This window comes from Buceros rhinoceros, unplaced genomic scaffold, assembly GCF_000710305.1.
Source record: "Buceros rhinoceros silvestris isolate BGI_N320 unplaced genomic scaffold, ASM71030v1 scaffold23191, whole genome shotgun sequence".
Lineage (NCBI taxonomy): Eukaryota > Metazoa > Chordata > Aves > Bucerotiformes > Bucerotidae > Buceros > Buceros rhinoceros.
Genome location: NW_010392909.1, coordinates 53,423 through 74,465, shown reverse-complemented (window position 1 = coordinate 74,465; position 21,043 = coordinate 53,423). Strand labels below are relative to the sequence as shown.

The window sequence follows — 21,043 nt, the reverse complement described above, 5'->3', positions numbered from 1 at the left end:
TAGGGAAAAGCCAAATGAAACTAACTTTAACAACATTTGTTATGTTGTGCCCCCTGCCTTTTGCAATTATTTTTCTCCTTCATTGTTTTCAGAGATGCCATAGGTTTATTTCATTTAGTTTGAAAGGAGGATTAGGAGAGTGTAAAAGTGTTTTCTTTTATGGACTTCAGTTAGGCATGTATCTGGGGACCTTACAGGTCTTGCTCAAGAGGAAAACCGAGAGACGAAAACTTGGAAGAGGCGGTTTCCACTGGCATTGCTACGGATCCCTGGAACTTCGTTTCCTAAGCTAGGGGCAGGTGAAGCACTAAATTGTTGTATAGTGCCACACGGCAAATAGAACCTGAGGAGATAGTGCAGTTTTAATTAGCAGCATGGTGCTGTGGGCAAATTATTATATTACAGTGTATAGTCTACTCTCTACATGCTTCATTTGACAGAATATAACAGTAGATGCAGAGCTCTAAGGTACTCCTTGTTTCTTGTTCTTTACTAGTGAAAATAAGCCTATAGACCATCTAGGAGAATGGATGGAAAATAGTAATTTCTAAGAGAAGAGAACCGGGCAGAATCTCCTCAACAACAACCACCAGTAAGGACTGCTCAATAAGCTGCAACTGCAGAATCCATCACATTTATCACTGCTGATCTATTATGGGTCAGTTCCTCCTTTTAGGAAGGAAAGGAACTGTGCTATGTAACTTGTAGTGCAGATATGACAGAATAAGGGTCATTTGGGGGCAGATGTATAGCTGTGTTGGCAGGCACACAGGCATGTTATATATATTTCTGTTTGTTGCTTATATGGGTGAAGAGCACAGTGACTTTTGTTTGGGTTTTTTTTGGTTGTGCTTATGTGTTATTCAAAGTTGTTAGTGTTGCATCTTAGGAGTGGATTACACAGCTGCAATTATAAGAAAACACAGTAAGATACAGAAATAATGAGATACCTGGAAAAAAAACACAATTAAAGATCCAACTTTCTTCTGCTACCCGCTTAACTTCTTCAGTTGTGTTGTAGGCTATGCACCTTGCTTCATGACTCTTCTCACTTACCCTGCCTAACATTTCTTAGGCAGCTGTATCAGCTGTGCTACATCCATAACTGTCCCTGACCCCTTTCTTAGAATTTTTGACTTACACATGACTTGTAGTAAACATTTTATTCCTCTTCCTTTCTGGCTCCATGGATGTTCAGATGCCAAATTACCTACGTATTAGAACTTTTAGCAAACTACCTATGAGTATTACTGACTTTTGAAGTCAATGGTGTTAATATACTGTAACTCACAACTGTGGCTTTCCTACCTGATAATATGGTGCAGCTAAAGCAACGGTAGCAAGTTACTGTCATGTTGTATTATTTATGCCACTTTACCACATAGATTGTAGTTTTTCATAGAATCATTTAGTACTGGTATTGTAACATCTGTTTTCCATTTCAAGGATCAGCACTTAGTGTTTTCAAATGCCTGGCACCATCCCCATTCTATTGCATACACAGTCCTAAATCCCTATTAAGTCCATCACTGAATATTTCATCCAGCTTGTCCCTTGTTTCTCTCAGGAGTTTTCATTTAAATTAATTTTGGCATACAGTTGGCTGTAATTCTTGAACAGTATCTTTCATGTAACATGTAACTTAAAAGAGTTTCTTGAACCACTTTGCAAAAATAGTTGAGCAATACAGACAATGTATGTATAGATCGTGCAAGTCAAAGGTACCTCATCTAAGAAACAACACTTAGTAAGGAAATGTTTTAAGGGACAGATGTGTTCTAGACCTCCTCATATTGATAGCCAAGGAACAGGTTGCTATAGTCCAAAATTCTTTCAGTGAGCAGAACACATTTACCTTTGTCTTCTCTTTCATCCTGTATTCACAATTCTAATATTTCTACATTCAAAGTAGGAATGTTTTTTGTGATATGGCTCGAAAAGTAAAATCTGCTTTTGGATTCCTTAAATCTGTGTTACGTGATGGAAGACAACTGTGAATTCTTCAGTGGCCTTCTTTCACCATGGTGAGAGTTTCCAGGGCTGTTAAGTTGGGTATTAATGTATTTGGTAACCCCTATACATCTCAACCTTCCAGAGCTGTACAAGGGAACTATCTGAGATTTCAGACCTATCTGCTTGTCTGGCAAAACTTCTGGTCTTTATATCTGTTGACATAGCTAAGGCTTATTTTTTCGTGAATGTGCGTTAGACAAGTAGGAAGGTGATACTTTCTTAATTTATAGTCATAAACTGGGGGGGAGGGGGGGAGAAATTGCTGAATTTTCTGTTCAGTACGGTTGCATGGATTCTACATTTTTGGTTAATTTGGGTGAATTCTGTTTTAACAGCCTAGTTCTACAAGGATGACTACCATACCAAATCTCTGCACTGTTTCAACCTGTTAAAAGCAGAAAGAAAATCAGCTTGCCAGAAAGGTGTTTCTTTCATCTTCCCAAAAAATCACTCTGGACCAAGACCCAGGACGTCCTGAGTCCTGGACTGGTTAATAGGTGTCTGATCCAATATGTCATGACATGTCAGTGCTAGAAATAGATGCTTTATACAGTTAGAAAGGGAGATGCCTGTAGAACACATGGGGCACACCTTGCTATATGATATCCTTGCTGGATCTGGAAATATTAGAGAGTACACAGTCATTTTTATATGTCTGTCTAAACTGTATTAAGCAAATGTCAAGGTTTTCTGGAATGTATTAGCTATAATTGGGCTTCTCTTCTGAATCCTGTGCAATATTCACCTTTAAAGCACGTTATTTCCATGGAAACCTCATTAGACGCTCCAATAAAGATTTTAAATTTTTGTTCATAAAATCATAGTTTTTTGCTAAACACATGTTCGGTTGGCGTGTAAAATGCATATATATGAGTGCACTTTGTGTTAAATATATATCAATTGTTTATATCTTATTATTTATTGTATTTATTATCCTATTTATCCTGTGTTATTTGTTATCCTGTGTATTGTTATCTACTTATGGTTCCGTGGCTTTTTCCTCATTGCCAGTTGCTGGTTTCAGATTATTAAGTCCTTGTCTCCAGTAGTTCATTCTTTGTATCTTTCTCAGTCATTTTTGTGAAAGAGCATTTAAACATTACAGGCACTTTTTGTGTCACAGGCTCCTTCTACCCTATATGGGAAGAATTCCAAATAGTACAGCCGAAGATTGACAGCTGTTTTGTATGTCAATCAACATTTGACTAAGAATGACGTGTGAGTTTAAAAACATTTGATATTTATTCCCTACAAAGGCATTTCGTTTGTACTGATTGGTTGTGTTTCATCTGTGAAAAGTAGTTCTGTTCAGGCTGATCCACAGCAGTTCTGCGTTACGGTCTCAATGAATAAAACATGCTTTTCTCTATTCTCTTTGATTTGCTAAGAGGGAGAAAATTGTGTTAACCCGTGTGGGACTTAGCAGTGATGGAGATCACCGTTAAACGTTATGCTAGCAATTCATCTTGTATAACACCTCATACATGACAGGATACCCTCCATAAAACAACTTGCTGGCAGTGGAAATTTCCTAAAAGTCATGGTATAACGTGGGCTTATGCAAAGTACTACTACTTTTCCAAGCAAAATAGGTATGGTAGAGAAAGTGTAAACACCCTCAGCAAAATATCCTCCAAGGAGGACTAGTACAGACATCTGGGTGCAACTATCTTAAATTTAGATGGCTCACATTTTTCAGATTTTTTTTTTTACCAGTCTGAAATCATGTTGTATAATTTGGTATAGTGTCACTTGTAATTCCTGTGTTTTAGCAAATGCATTATTTTGTTAGTAATAAAATGCATTTTGAGGCAAAACACAAAACCTGAACTCATATATTATTTTAAGATTTCTACCAAGCAATTCAAGTGCAAAATGTTAAACAAAGTGTTTCAATTTGAGTCCAAAATCTTTTAGAAATCATGCAACAGTCTGCTCACACTAGATCTGATAGGATGGAAAAGATTTTTCGTGACCAGGTTATCCCACCATGAAACACAGAGTGCTCATGAATCTTCCTCGTTCTCTTGCTTCATGACTACAAACAGGTATCATTGTCAAGCTCTGTATGATCCTGGCAGTGATGAGTTAGATAGTTTTATCTGTGTTTCTTGGATAGTCATAAAGAGGATGATGGGTGTTAAATATTTGTATTGGAACTAAACAGACTCTGGCTTGCAGTTCAGAACGTTTTTCGCAGCAAGGGCCAAGTGTTAATATCGGGAATAGGAAAGAAATGTGATGGTGCCAAGGCTCAAAATACTCCTTATGTTATAAGTTGGTGGTATCAAAAAATTCTTTTTCTTTCCCCTCTTATGTGGATGTTAAAAAACATTAAGTGTTCATCACAAATTTGCATGTATTTTAAAAATTTGAAATAAGAGAACAGTACCTTGTCATTTGTTTTGAAAGTTTTTCATCAAATTACTACATTTCATAAAATATTGGATCATAAAATTCATAGCTCTTCATCTGTTTTCTGACTAGCAGGAACTTCATTGTTAAGAGATTCTTTTCTTTCAGCTGAGGAGGTTACACCCATCAGCAGTGATCAGTGCGTTAGTGTTCCTTAGTGTGATCTTGTGTTTTTGGTAACAGGCTGTAAAAACCTGCCAGCTAACTTGAAATCCACAGGTCTGTGAACCCTCTCTTTTTTTATTGCATTTTTGCACACAGAAGAACAAGGGAAGAAATTGCTGAAATGCTAATTCACAAAATCTCTTCACGATTGAATGTTCTCTGAAAGTCATACTGTCTTTGGTTGTTATGGCTAAAGTCTGCAGTTGTAAGATCTTGGAAAAAGAAATCTTCTTTTATTTTGCAGAGCATTGGCTGTGACGACTATTTGGGTTCAGACAAAGTGATTGACAAGTGTGGAATATGTGGAGGGGACAACACTGCTTGCAAAGTTGTGTCTGGAGTTTTCAAACACACGTTAACAAATCTTGGCTACCACAAGATAGTGGAAATTCCTGAAGGAGCTACTAAAATCAACATTACTGAGATGTCAAAGAGCAACAACTATTTGGGTAAGTGGCAACTCAGTGAATAAAGCATTCTTTGTGCGCTAGTGCACCTAGGTGGAGGTTATGCCAGGAAAGGCCTTCTAAACTGTGTGAAATGGATGTCCAGAACAAAAGAGAAGAGGGGGCAGAAGAAGTCATTAAACAGGCGTTTTGATCAGTACTTACTGGCAATTTATAATTATGGCTTGATCTCACGTAACAAACACTGTAGACCTGTTACCATCTATTTCCCTGTCCCTCTGACCTGGCTTTGGTGTTTCCTTTTAATTTGGTTCCACTGTGGTGATTATGCTTCCCGTATCATTAACCTCTGAGCAGTCAAAGAATCCAGTCAAGCGGCATGCTTGTTTCTGTAAATAGTATTGAGGCTGCTTGAGGAGATGAGCATCTTCTGATCGCCTAAAGATTTCATTTCTTTTAAAGCAAAAGTATATCAAAATTGTGTTGAGATAACGTAATATTGAGATGGTATCCACAGAATGCAAAGTCACTTGTACAATTGTTTATTCAGAAGCGGGAGAATCCTGGAATATTTATATTAACACCATAGCATCTTGTGGTGTATCTCTAGATCTTTCTAGTGTGCTGCAAATTAGAGGTTATGTGGAACTTCTGTAGATACATGTCTGTCTTGTGTGCGTTTGGGAACGGTGATGTGCCCTGTTGTAAGCTCTCACCCTTTGATTGCCTACTTTTGTGCTTCTGTTTGGGAGGCAATTCTGCTGAGAGAACTGGAGAGAGAAGAGTCAGTTACGGTTTGGAAAACCTGCCCCTTGCCCCTTAATTTCTCTTGACCTGTTAGTCCTTCCTTAGATCTGTCTTAAAAATTACTGTAGCAGATAATAAAAATGGAGGATTTTCTTGCTAGCTTGGTGTTACTATTAGTAGAACTATCTAGCTGTACTGGAGGTTTCCAATCCCGGTACTCTTGTTTGACAGCTGCTCTATCTCACTCTGACTGATAAACATCTCGGCTACTGCTCAAGTACAAGAAAGTGCAGTATGAACTCCATAGTTTTGCCAAAAAAGTGACTCTTCAAAAGCGAAGAAATTATACAAGCTACCCGCAGTCCAAAAAATTGAATAATTGAATGTTCCGGACCTCTTGTAGAGTGATCGTATCAGTTCTGATTTGTCCAAATGTATTTTGATACATTATATAAATTTATATACACTCTATATATAGTTTTTTCAGCAGTTTGTTTAGCATCCATCAACACTAATTTGCTTGAGGAACTAGTAATTCTGTTTGAAGAGCTTTCGTAGATAGTTGTACACAGTGAAAATAGCCACATTACTAATATAAAATCATGAACTTAAATGTAATTTTTCTGTCAGCTTTACATACCAGCTGACAGAAAAATGATTCCCTTAGCTATGTTAAAATGTCCTGAGCCACTTAAACATGTTTGGAATGGGCAAGATAGAAAAAGAGTAACATTTTTTGCTTAAAAATAACCAGGCTGTTGGCATGTATGGGAAAGTGGAGAAGTTTTTCTTTCCCATGCTACTCCTTATGCCCAGAGCTCTTGGTTTGCGCTATCATCTTTTCTTTCTTTCTTTCTTTTTTTTATCCATTTCATATCACAGAATCATTTTGGTTGGAAGAAACCTTTAAGATTATCAAGTCTAACTGGTGACTCGGAACTGTCAGGTTCCTCTAAACCACGTCCCTAAGCACCACATCTACATGTCTTTTAAATACCTCCAGGAATGGGGACTTCACCACTTCCCCGTTCCAATGATTCACAAGCCTTTCTGTAAAGACCTTTTTTGTAATATTCAGCCTAAATTTCTCCAGGTACAATTTAGGGCCACTTCCTCTCGCCCTATAGCTTGTTACTTGGGAGAAGAGACTGACCCTCACCTCGCTACAACCTTTCAGCTAAAAGTCATCCAAACATTTGAAACCTTTTCCTTACTGCTTTTGTGAACTTTTTTGTAGTAATCTTTTGGTTATTGCTGCAAAACCTGTGACCCTCATACAAAGCATAGTTCTAATGAAGGTGTTGAATATGATGGTAGCATTGAATACTAATATTAAGTATTGCATTTTCGGGTTTTGCACTGAAATTGGAGTGTTTGCAGAATAAAATTTGTGAGGTCTTGCTACTTGAAAACAACAAACTTTTGTTAAAAGGAAAAACATGACAGTGATAGATGAAGCTTTTAGTGTTTCTGGAGTGTGACGTCATCTAGGTAGTCTGAATATTCAGATGACAGAAGATAGGCTATTACAGTGGTTGCTCAACTGGTTGTTTGTCTAACTTCATAAATTAACTTTTCACAAAAGCTACAAAGTCATAGATTTCTTGTGCATCTAGTGGTCTTTACTATTTTATTTGTGTATACCTTAAAAACCTTCAACATTGTTTCTGTTTTCTTCTGTATATATTTTCTTTTCTTAGGTGTTCTCCGTTTGAATGAATGAATTTTGTACAGCACAAACATAATCTTTTCTTATCCCTGCCCTGCCCCTCTGCCATTTGCTAAAAGTCTTTTTAGGTTTTCCCTTTATTGAAGATCTTTACTGCAGGAAGAGTGTCAATCTGATAAAGGGAAAATATTTTAACAGTCAAACTGAGAATGGCCTGTGGCATTAACTAGTGTTTCTTAGGTAGCCAAAATGAACTGCCTCTAACAGAGCCGTAAGGCAGAACCAGAAATTCCCCAGGAAACTTCTAGTATTTTTTCTTGTGCACTTGTGTGTTTGGAAAGAAAGCAGTCCAGTTTTAGACTGCTGAATAATAGCTATTAATAACTACTAACAATGTATTAATCGGTCTGTATATTTACTCTTTTTCTTTTTTTTACAGTTAGAAGACACATATTACAGTTTAGGTTTAGACTCATTGAAGAGTAAACAAAGCTATAGGCTGTACAGTCCTGAGCTGATGTGTTAGACCTTTTGGCATCAGAAGTGCTGACCTTAGACAAGCTTTTCAATTGGCACAGCTCTTCTGTCACGTGCTAGTCCTGTACAGAAAAGAGACAAAGACATATTTTTGTCCCACTGTAATCGTCAGCTGGCTCGTTCTCATGCACTGTAGTGGGAAGTTTGCCACTGAGTTAAGTAGGACCATAATACCTTAAGTGGGGCCAGTATGTTACAGCACTTAAGCTGCAAAACGTGGGTTTGAGTATAAGTACTTCAGCATCTTTGGGATTGGGATTTGGGATAATGGCAAGTTTTAAAGCCAAATAACGTGAATCTGAAGGGATTATTCGGAAATTGCTTTTTCGCATGTTGGGTCTGGAGAACCCAATTCCAAGAAGCTTGTTGTTATCCATATCCATAGCCTCAGCAGCAAGAGAATCTGATGGGAAGGAGGGATCAATAGTAAAAACTAAAATTTAGCTTAATACAAGAGTGAAAGACACAATGATTTGAAATGCATTGGTTTTAAAATACACTTACCATGTGTAATGAAGTCACTCTAATTGGAAAGAATCTGATAATGTCCTCAACTGAAGCAGCAGTTTGTTTGCAGAGCAGTTGTCCACATTTGGAGTTGTAGGACTCTGAGGTTCGGTTCTGCACACCGTACCGGCCATCCTGCCTGCCACCGTTGGCAGCAGATGCTGAGGAGCCACCTTATGAAAGGGAAAGTAAATACACTAGAGTTCTGTGCCTTGCCTGAATAGTATTTGCTGGAAGGATGTTTCAGAGTGAAATTTATTTCATTGCTAGTTGTAAAAAGCTCTTTATAGTTCCTTCAAGGAATATATGATGTATTTCAGGTTTGTTTTTCATGGAATTAAGTTATTTCAGCCACTAAATGAGATACGGATATCTTTGTATCAAATCCATTTTTCCTGCTTTCTGTGAAGAGATACTCTACTCTTCTAGCATTTTCTGTTAGCACATGTGAGTGCACGGTATTGGTGATTAAAATAAGAATTGCACATTAATATTTTTAAACAAAAGTCCAAGAGATGTTAATAGCATTCTTGTGAATATTGATGTGCCTGAACATGAATAGGGTTTTAAGGACTTTGTCATATGAAAACACCATTCTGATTCTGAAGAAGCTGTGAAAAGATCTCTGAAAAATATTTTCCATCAGTATTCCCTGCAGCAGATAACACTCAAACAGTATGACTCATGATGAAATATTGTTAGCTTAAAGTAACATTTTGAAATCAGTTTAGAGATTCAAATTTACAACAAGTAAAGGAGTTAGATCAGAACACTGGCAGACAATTTAGAAGGTAAACATTGTTAGAGGCACTGCTACATCACATGTGATCATATGAAAAGTTTTGTTATTTATATATTAGCAATCAACTCATCGTTTATCTTCATGTGGTTCTAATTCGCTCAATTAATATGCTTTAAAATACACATTTTTATTACATTGCTCTTTATGATTTTTTTTAATTTTTATATGAGATTAAAGGCTTCTCTTCAAACAAAAAAGTTGTAACAGATATGACATAGTAATATGGAGACGAGAGGATAAATGTTTGAATTTCAGGGCTTGGAATGAATGTGCAAGAATATGCCAGGGGAGGAGAGGTTTTCTGTTTTCTCAGTTACTTTGTATACAAAGGATCTGCTTATAGTAGACTTCTGTTACAGTGCTTAGGATGCGTTGGGTTCAGTGGCTGTCCCAAATTAATAGTGAGAGCTATTAGTGCACCATTGATAATTCTTGCATTTCTATTCAGAAACAAAATCTGCAAGGTTTTTTTTTTTTTGAGTTTACGAAGTGCTGCAGCCCAAAGCTATGCTATTGTGAAGGTGTATTGTGACAGACTTGTGGAACGCCCACAAGGACTTCAACATAGTATTTCTTATCAAGTATATTATTTATTGACCCTATATGGGTCAGTCTGTGCATTAGAGTTGGAGTGTCTCTCTCACATGTACAGCTTACTGAATGCATTACTTACAAACTATGTAATTACAATATCTGGATTAGAATAATTGTTTTTTTTACCTTTTGTCCTTGGTCCTCGTGCGTGTTCTCTGCTGGAGTTAAACAACAAAGACATTTCTTTGTACAGATGACATGCTCCAAACTGTGAAGAAAAGATTTAAGCCATTACTTCTTAAATAAATGGAAATTAAACACAGCAAGTTCAAACCATAAGGAAATTTCAGAGTAAATTACTAATATCTGAAGAGGCAGCTGGAATCTCTGTGTAAACGTAACCAGAACATTTTGAGTAATACTCCTAAAATATGCTTTTTGTGATTAGGAACCCTAGCAAATCTGTTGTGTAGTTATTTCCTGTACTGAAGAATCAGGAGGTACTACACAGAAAAAGGAACAACTTGGGTTTTTTGAAAAATGTTAATAAAATCAAGCATTCCCATGAAAAAATGGTAACGGTAATATCAGTGGATAACTCCTGCTTATTTGCTTCTGCCTTACCTCCTTGCCTCCACTCTCAGTCTTTTCCTTCAGAGCTTCAGATTTTACTTTTGGTTAGATATTTACTGACTGCAAAACTGGCCATTGATAGAAGCTTAACCAATATTTGGCCACCTCAAAATCTTCAATTCTATGTTAGTTTTAGAAGAGACCTGATAAGCAGTGAAGATTCTAATTTTTTCATATTAATTCAGTTCAGTTAACATTGGTTGCTTAGTTGTAGATATATTGATTAGCTGAATTAGTAATAATTTTAATTAATTGCCCTCTGCATGGCTGTGCTTTAATTCAAAACTAACAAGTTACTGAGAGAGTTGTATTTCTCAACGTGGATTTAAAGCCAGCCTCAGTTCTGAAGTGTCTAAAACTGACCTGTCCAGGAGAATGCCTTTCAGTGGCTTGTTTCAGGCACAGAAGCTCGGGGTCTGATCAGACAAATAAGCTTTTTCAACAACAACCCAGTCCAGTGCCTGTGAATTAGTATTACACTAATTGCTGACAGATCGACTTCAAGATTTACGTATACTGTCCTGAGACTTTGAGTGGATTGAATTTTCCTAAGCCAAAAAGTACAGTATTCTTGTTAGCTGGTTATGGCAAAACTTGTTTACATGGGTGATTTTTGACCATTTCGTGGTCTTCCTCCGTGAACTCTAGTTTCAGTGGGTATGAGGCCTACAACCTACGCTTTGGATCATGATAATTACCTTGAGCATAGCCAGTCTGGCTGCCACATTCTGTTTGGAGGATTGGAGACAATGGTGAAGAGGCATGAGGAGTCTGTTTTATGCCTGGAGACAATAGAAATCTCAGAAATGTATTCTGTCACGAGTTTTTGGGTAGGTCCGAGTTTGAATCTTGCCTTCTGCAGTCATATTCCTGTCAAAATGAGCATGGTTTTTCCCTAGTAAAAAAGTCATAGCTAGGATGAAGTGTTCGCTGTGTTACATTTAACAGTCTTTGTGCTTTCTTCTGTGTACTAATTGCATTATCGATAATAGTCTATTCACTAAACCATTCCTTCCTGAAAGATAGTGCTAGGTTACAGGACGATCAAGATTACTGCTTATGCTTTCTCACCACAGTTGTGTGTGTCCTGTGAGTTAGTTCATGGGGATTAGTTAGTAGGGATTTGGAAGGCCTTTTTTGTGGTGATGCCAGATAAAGATGAGACACACAAAGCCATGGAGAGCAGAGATCTTTCACTCCTTAAAGTCTTTACAAGATAACAATTTTTGAAAACAGTATGAGCTTATCGTCAAATTTAAGAGAACAAAACCTGAACTGAAGAATCATGTTGAGACAGCTTCATGTGGCATATAGTATGAGAGGTGATCTAAAATCCAGTGTGAACACTCCTGAAGCTGTAAAGGGGATTTCACTTACGATCTAATACAGTGCTACTTGAAGTCCTTGCAGGTTGTATCGGTATTTGACCTTTGGAGTTCAGCCTATGTTTGAGGGTAATACATGTGTAGATAAGTTACCAAGGAGAATAAAGACTGTCACAAGCTTGCTTCTAATGCAGAAGGGTAAAAACTAATAGGAGACAGAATCTTAAGACCAATAGAAATGTGCAATAGACACCTTTCTAACACGTCACCTGAAGTTTATTACTAAGAAGCCTGGTTCTCCAGGCACACACACCTACGTTTACATATTCTTTGAATTATTATACTTAAAATAGTTTTAAATTGATTTTCTGCAGGGAGAGATTCTTTTAGTAAATAATTGTTCATCTTGTAGTAGCCAACACGTATTACTTGGCTAGGGTGATCACTTACTAAAACCCTTGAAGCTGCTAAGACTTTGGATGAAATTTAACCCGGTGTTAACGAATTCAGTTCCACTGAATTCAAGTTGCACAAGAGTCTCACCTAGTCTAATGACCTGTACTTGAACCAGAATATAATCTAGGACATTATTCTTTGCTGACATGTATTTTTTTTCAATACCAGTGTTGCTTAAATAACTACATTTAGAGTTGCTGGCAAGGTTGTCTTATTATAGTAAATTCTAAGGTGACCTTTTCCCTTCTGGCTTCATTAAACTAATATCTGACACTCTGTATAGTGGTCTGTAGGGTTCCAGGCACATTTAGAAACCACAGGAAAACAATGTTTTCTCAAAATCTGCTTTATCCTTTTTTATATGTAAAATGGTAGATCTTAAAAAAAAAAAAAAAAAAAAAAAAAAAGGGAAACCGGGTTGCACTTTTGGGGCAGGTTTTTTAGTATAAAGTTGATATTAAAAAAAAAAAAAAAAAAAAAAAAAAAGGCAGACCGTGTTGCTCATCTGGGTGATGGGAAGTCCTTTTTCTCCTGGCCTCAGGAAAGTGGTTAAGCCTTAATGGCTAGGTTAAATTCTGTATCACAGCTTTCCACCACTGTCTTACAAAACAATCTTCTGCATGTTGCTTGCCATTGGCATTTTCACTCCTGAGCTTTCAAATGAATTTCTTTTTGTTGCCGATTGTGGGAGATACACTGAGTTGGGGTGCTACGCAAGAAGTCTGGCTGCCTGGCCTGGGAGACTGGTGGACTTCCATATGGCCTGATTATCAAGGAGAGTTCTCTGTATTGCTGCTTTTCAAGGTAATTGGCTTTCTGGCCTTTTTCCTCTTTTCTATCAGCATCTTGAAGAATATGAATATTTCTTTCCAGCACCCATTGGCCAGGCTTTTTTGGCTCATATATACTCATTGATGACAGAATTTATGACCAGTTTTGTCACTCATAGAAATCATGTTTTCATTTCCTGTGTTTCGTAGTTCTGTCATCATTTTACAAAGGTATTGGGGTTTTTTACCATTTGTTTGTAAGCAATGTTCTTATAAAAACAGCTGTCACTGCAGCAGCACACCAGCTGAAGCCTGCTGTTGCTTTGATGTTCTGCCCTGCAAATACATCATCTGAACAACAGCCAGCAGCAGTGAGTCCCACTGAGGTGCTTGTTTCATAAGTTCTGAATTAAAGGAGTGTTTTTTTTCTTTTTTCCTTCTCTTGAAATATAGAGAGGTTGTTTTGAAAGGAGGGGAAAGGAATAAAGAGAAGTATGCAAAATAGTGAGAGAAAACTCAGAAAGGCTGGTTGTTCCGTTTGACTTGTAAAGCACCCAGCAATCTGGTTGCCTGTAAAATTTTGCAAACACCCTTGGCCTGGAAGCCTCTGGAGAACTGCCTGAGTAAAATACTCCATGTTTCCTGCTTCTTGTCATCACCCAAAACCTTTAATTTCAGCCATTCCCACAGTGTTTTGATTATAGTTCTGTTTCGGTTATGGACAGAACCAAGGAACTAGAATGCAAAATTTCAAAGAAAATTATTTTGAAGTGAAAGAGATGGGCTGTTTAAACAGTTTTTATTAATCTGGACTCTATTAATATGAACTTCTTAGATCTCAAAGTTTTAGATTATTTTTGTCTTCTAGTTGATGACCAAACCATCAAATAGTTCATTTGATCATTGGTTTTAGCTCACAGTGTTTGAAATGTCAGCACATGGTTTGATCAAGGCTTCTTAAAAAAACCCAAGCTCTTCTGAACAGTGTGCGTTAACTGACCATGGTAGGGCGCATACATTTCATGGCATGGCACTGACCAATATTCAGTATTGTGGGTTCTCCTCTCAGTAATGCAGCTGACTGTCTGCTTTCACCCCATTCTTCCTGTGTCTCCAAGATGACCAACAAGGGACCGTTTTGGAAGTGCCATGTACTCCTGTCATTAGCTTTGTGAGTTGACGGAAGTCCCTCATATGTAAACTGTTCCTCAATTGTCTGTTTATCTGCAGTAAACACTACTTTGACTAAGGATGTTCTTTTTTAAAGTTGTGATCAAGGTGTAGTGATCTTATCTCGCTAGTAGTAGGTCCAACACAGTACTTCTTTTACTTCTTACAAATTTTAATTCAAAATTAGTTTTGAACTCTGATTTATCTATACATAAAAAATGACCAGTGTCAGTCCAGTTTGATAAACTATCCATAGGCAAATTCCTAAATCACATGAAGACACATTTCTTCTTTTTCTTGCCAAGAGGAGAGATGGTTACTATTTTAAATAGTTGTTCAAATGTGACCCAACAAAAGTTTAAAAAAAAAAAAAATTAGTCAGGAACCTGGTTTCAATTGTTGCAGATATTTCTGTACAGCATTCTTTGATTCCCTGATCTTTTATTCTGAGCAAAATTCTCTTTTGGATAGCAAAAAACTTTTCTTTGTTCCTTAAGCATCCCTTGATCTGGTAAGATAGAATGTGTTCTTACATCTTTGTCTGATTCTGTAAAAGAAACATTTTTCTTTTTTTTTTTTTTTTGCTGTTGCTTCTCTTTCTTACTTTACTTTGAACTTCTCAGTTTCAACATTTTTGTTTCTTGCCATTTTTAAAATCTCTTCTAGTAAAATAATCACCCAGTAGAAATTCTACATGATTAGTGGCTTCATGGTTGGATCCAATAAAGAGATTTCATATGCAGAGAATACTTTTATATTGCAGCATAAAATTCCAAAAGAAATCCAAGTCTTTTCTAATACACAGTATATATGGGGATTTTAAACTTGATTTATAGACTGTGTGATTAAGTTAGTCAAGGGAGACTAAACTTTATCCTTTATTTCTTAACTTGGCCAGCATCTTTGTTTTCTATTGAATATTACTTCAAACACTTTGTGTCAGAAAAATTTGAGTTCTTAGAAGCCATACTGACCTAGTCTTCCTTTAATATTTATCCCCATGGCAGCAGTAGTTACCCCATGGTCATGGCTTCATTTGTTTTATATATTTGTGTTATAATCACACTGCTGTAATTCTGAGAATTTTGGTAGTGTGGCTGAGGATTCTGGTCAGGTGAATATATACTGTAAGATTATGAGCTTGTTTCTAGTGAGCTACTTAGCAAAGATTACCAGCTTTCACTGATAATCTAGATACGGCTTGGAGACCCTGAGATAGAAAAACTCAGTATCTCTTGACGACTGGAACCACAAAATGCTGGTAAAGGGATTTATTAAGGGCATATTTGTCCAGCTGCAGCTAATGTGCATTAAGAGGTTAATGCCTCAGTCCATCTCATTCACCTACATCCACCTACACCAGCTCTTACTGAAAAAAATAATACACAACTTTGAGTCAGCATGTAGTCAGTTGGTGTGATGGCTGTGGCACAAGGCTACAGCTGTTTCCTCCACACCTATAAGACTCTTTTATCTGTATCTGGTATAGAGCGAGGAACGTCTGAACGTAGCTTAAAATAAGGATTCTGTGTAGTGGTTTCGCTGAAATTATGAGAGAGAAACCTCAGGGAGGAGCAAGAACAGGGCTGTTCTGTTGAGCAGGAGGACTCTAATCAAAGCATGAGAACACCTAAATGATAAGCAAAGACAGAGCTTTGGAAAACTTGGGAAGGAGATATATTTTTATTGGTAAAAAGAGGCCCTATCTTTTGTCTTGTAAATTGCGTGTAAGGACTAAGGCAACGACATCCTGGTGTATAGTATGTCTGCAGATGTTCAGTCAGACTGCAGAATAAAGATTCCTTCAGTAAGTGGGATTATAAGTTTACTGTTGAATTTCTATCGTAACACTTCATCATTCTCTTTTAGGTTCATATTCCAGAGGGCTGAGGGGATTGATTTTTCCTTAAGTGTCTGGCAGAGCCAGAAGAGGTTGTTATATATCCAGAACGACAGTTCCCTCAGATATTTTTGTTTTTCTTTCCTTCTCCAAGCCTAATTAATGCAGGGGAAGGCCAAGATATGGGGAATGGTTTTAGCTTTAATTTACATTATAAACACCAATATCATTCTTCAGTTGTCTTCTGCCAAAAGACTGAGATGCATTTTTAACAAAGCAGATTTTGAAAAAATGTTTCCAGTGTGTCAGTTGAGGAAAACATGTAATCTTAAGAACACGGCAGTTTCTTCAGACTGTATTTACTGATACAGTGAGAAATTAATTTTTCCTATAACCCTCGTCTCATAATAGCACATCATAGTTCATTCCTAAAGCTTGGCTTGCTTTGAAACTGTTCGTACAGTCTTAATGAGCAACAGACCTAGTTCATTGTAACTACCAGCGGTTAGCTCTATTAGAGGGAGGTTCTGTGCATTGAAACGTCAATGTTTGTCAGTTATTTATAAGCAAAGGTTCACCGGCTTATGAACAAAACAGAGGGTTCCTTCCCTGTGCCTCTTAGAGTGGGATTAACTCTGAGCAGTTGTGCAGAAGACAGATTTTGGAGAACTGCGAAGGAAAATACAGGATTTTATTCCGGTCTGTTAGTGTAGAAGTGTCATGTATTTGTAATTTCGTATGTTGCCATGAACCTTTAGATAGTTTAATTTAAAAAGATAAACAAGGGAAATTCTATTAACCTTGAATTACCGTGTACTGATGGTGGCCCTTTGGGGTGCTTCTTTATAACAAACTGTGTGTGGTAGGTCATGTGTCAGGAGAGGTGTGTACCCGGAACCCAGGGAGAAGTATGTCTGATGACCAGACAACAAACAGGTAGTGTTTTCACAAGCTATTTAGGATGGCGCAGCTTGCATCTTTGCTCTCTGCTTTTATTTGTCTTTGGTTAACGGTCTGTGAAATGAACATACTAACAAGTAGAACACAATGTTACTGTAAAAATAAAACTAGGCAATTATTTCAGAGATTCAAACACTTAAGAAAACAGCAATGTGACTTTCTGCGTACACCTTGGAAGATGAACATTATATTGTATTTATGGAGAATCAGGTGAGTCTGATGCCTTAGGGTGTTTGATACTCTGTCCTTCCAGAGTTGTGTCCCTGAGTTAGATGTGATTGACTACAGCTGAAAGTTAAACTGCAAACAATGCAAATAAGGAATCTTAAAATTCACTATTCCCTGTTGTTTTTCAGTTTACAATGTGTCCTCTGTCTTCAGCATATCCATCTCTTCTGCATACACTTTTGAAGGAAAGGTGAAATCAAATGGAATAGTTTTGTTCCCACTCCAGAATGTCTCTAAAGATTCAGGAGGAAGAAACAGGGAGTGTGGAATGGGTTGTAAGCGTTTGTGTTTTACTTCAATGTCATCCCTAATGCAGATGAAGCAATTTCAACATTTTTCTGGAGGTGAATTGATGGAGGATTTTTTTCAGTCTGATAGCTTCATCATTTCTTTTAAGCAGAAAACAACGATAATATGGTCAAGATTCTAACGAAATCCACCCAAAGTCAGGCATCAGCTAGGCTTCAGAATTAGATGCATCTCCATTGGCCTTAATTCTGCAGGTGCTGGTAGGTACTCTCTAAAGAAGCTTGGAGACCTGCAAGTCTCCTTAGTATTAAAGAGTTAATGTTATCTGTTAGATTGCAAGGTAAGAATCTAAAACTGATATGTGCTGCATGTTAAAACAAAGGAATAGAGTTACAGAGCAGAAGTCTAAAATTTTCTTAGTATATTTTGTGTGTACATCTGAGGATGCAGATTTTCCTGGTGAATTTAGTGTCATTAGTCATGGACTAATGCTGCATTCTTTTACTTGGTTGAATCATGCCATTTCCATTTTCTGTGTTTGAATTTTCATCATGCCTTAGAGGTGGAATGAATTAACAAGATTGAAGAATAAGCAGCCTATAGCATCTGCTCATATGCGAGTCATCTGCCACTCCATCATCCTGGTATGTGTCCATCTTGAAACTGGTACGGTGTTGTACATGTAGCGTCAAATTCCTATTGGATTTAGATTTTATCAAGAACTGGTAACTGTTATGCATTGCCAGCATCTTGTGCTTTTTCTTCCCTCCTCCAGTATGAAGCAGCATCCTATGGTTTTCTTCCCTTGAAAAATGAAAATCAGCTTTTAATGTCTGAGTTGCACATCTCACCTCTTCTTTGACTCTCCTTCCAAGGCAGTTTGGTACTACCCCTTGCAGGGGTGAAATTTCTACTCTCCCTAATGGTGCAGAAGAGTGGAATTCTTTCAGCCTGTGTATGTGCTGACTCTGGCAACTTAAAACCTTAAAAATACACTGTGTAGGTGAGGTTTTCAAGCAAATATATGGTGTTAAAGGTAATGTTTAATTGGTCTAAGGTACTTGAGAATCTGAAGTGCAGATTCTGTTTTGGTATATTGTGTGTCAGATAAATTATAATATATAACCTTTTGGAAAGTATTGGATTTCACAACAGAGATGAAAGTGAGAGTTCTACCAAAGTTGTGTATTTCCAGCCCCTGCAGAAATGTCGGTGGATTCAAGTTAAATATTTATTTTGAACCTCTTGACTGTTATGATGATCCAGCTTTCTCACAGTCCAAATCAATATAAGAAAATCCTACAACTGGTCTTCTGAGAGAGCACAATAATAGGCCAGAATTTTCATCTTCTGCATGATTTAGCTTACGTGGTGCCTATGAGCGTAAGCAGAGCTGCCTAGATTTCTCATTCTTTGAAATGCTTCCACACTTTAATAGATCATTAAGGTGTTCCAAAAGTATTTCAGGATACTGCCTTTTAAAATCAGTAATAAATAGCAGTATAGCTGCTTAGTGCTTAAAATCCATTTGGCATGGTAAGTAGTTCCGGAGGGAAGGTGAGAACAGTGACTAAAACTTCTTGCTGTGCAAGGCTGCCCTCCTTCACCTTCTCTTGGTGCTCTTTTCTGCTGAAGTCCACCAGTTTATGGGTTTGTATTTCATGTCTCCATCCAGAATTTGGCTGTTGAAACAAAAGCTCCTTGGTTCTTTGAGAAAATCGTTACAGAAAGTACTTCTTATCTTCAAAGTGTTTTTCTGACATTAATTAATTGGATCCTCACGATCCTGTGAGCAGGATAAGGAGCAGCCTGAAAATGCCCATTAAGCACTCCTACTGCAATGAACTGCATTAAACACTTTCGGAGCCTAGCTGCATAGAGTGTTTTTTGTACTGCCCAAATAACTTTAAAGTGTCGGGAAAGAAGTGCACAAAAATTAAAAATGCTTTAGAACTTTCAGCAGACTTTTATGCCTACGTGCATGTGGAGGTAAAAAAGCTGCCGTTCAAACAAGCAAGGGCAGATCCTCAGCAGCTCGTAAATTACAGTGGTGCCATTGATTTCATTGGGAACTGTACTGCCTTTGATGAGCTGGAAGGCCAGGCTCTTTGCTTGTAAGCAAAGGAAGTAAAGAAATGTGTGGTAACACCTGATTGGAATAAAGAGCTTTAAAATAATAATAATAGTAATAATAACTGTAATGAAGATATATATGCAAACACATGAAATAGGTTTTGTGTGGGACAGCCAAGAGAAAGATCCGTTAAATGAATGGAAAAGAAAGGCAAAACAAAATAAAAGTCATCAGTGTTTGTGTATAATATCCTAGTATGGCAATGGAAAATACTTTATCTCTCCACTGAATTACTAAAAATTCCTTTCTCTCTCAAGTGAACGCTATCCTAAACTGTATCTGACAGTAAGTCATTGCTAAGGGAACCAATTTGTGTTTTGGTATGTAGGGCAGGGGGTGTTTCTGTGTTCACTGAAGTTTATCAGGGAATGCTGTTAACCATGGAAGTTACTGTGTGGATTTTTGGTAGGATTATAAATGAAAAATGTGCAGCTTTGAAACTTACTGGACTTGGAATATGTGCCTATCAGTATTGTCCAGAAAGATCTTTAGTGTTTAGTTCACGTTGTCAAGTTGCGGTCAGGTGTTTTCCCTAGGAGTTATGGTCCTCAAATAATGTAAACATGATACTTAATTTGGAAGTAAAGTAACTGTTTAGTAGGCTGTAAACTTAGAAACAATGAAACAGGAATTGATTAAAAGAAGACATAAATACGTCATACCGAAGACAATGATTATTATTTCAGTCTGCCAATTTAATGAGAAATGTTGCCTTCACTGTACCAGATTTATGGTGTCTTCCAACTCAGTGTGGACAGAAGTGAACCTATGAGATGGGACAAGAGTTCTTGTGTAAATTCTTGATCTATTATGTTTGGTATGTTACATAAAGCTGAGGTTGCAGTAACGTAGTGTCTTTTTTGGTTACTGGCAACCAGGGTGACAGTGGGGTTCTTGAAGACAAGTCGGAGTGCAGCAATATTTCTTGGTTTTGAACAGGTTTTAACATGGGTACGTTGGTGGCTCCTAGGCTTGTATGTATGCATGCACCGACACGGATTAAGAGACAGAAGATTTTGAGTAATAGGTATAGAAGATCTTAATTCTCTAGAATTTAATCCAATTGTGTGTTGCCCTTTTTCCGCTGCTTTAGTATTCCTACCCTGCCCGAGTAAGCATTGGAAACCATTATTGTTATTGGTGGGTGCACTGAAGATCTTACGCTGCATACAGCATCAGTTGCTGGATAAAATGCTGAACTTCCTGCTGTACTCCAAACTGAGAGTGATGATGGAAGTCCCTGTCACAGAGTGATTGATTAACATTTAGCTCAGTTTTGATGAGTCACCTAGCATCTATCTCTTCTGGAATGTCATCATCATCGTCATCATCATGGCTTGGCTTCGCGAACGAAAATTTGGGAAGGGCTTTACCCATGCTTACTGCAAGCGCGCTGATGGCTGAAAAGGCCAATGCGGGATAGGCAAGAGTGGTTGCAAAGAGCGTGCTGGAAGGTCTCCTTGGGTGGTACAGTCAAGGCAC

At 37.5% G+C, this 21,043-nt stretch overlaps 1 protein-coding gene across 1 annotated transcript in view; it reads left to right on the top strand.

The window, feature by feature from the left end:
- Positions 1 to 21,043, top strand: part of THSD4 (thrombospondin, type I, domain containing 4) — a 74,831-nt gene that overhangs the window by 6,642 nt on the left and 47,146 nt on the right. The window contains exons 2-4 of the mRNA XM_010144675.1: positions 171 to 299; positions 3,137 to 3,198; positions 4,838 to 5,042. Of these exons, the coding sequence (XP_010142977.1) occupies positions 171 to 299; positions 3,137 to 3,198; positions 4,838 to 5,042 (396 nt within the window). The remainder of the gene's footprint in view (positions 1 to 170; positions 300 to 3,136; positions 3,199 to 4,837; positions 5,043 to 21,043) is intronic.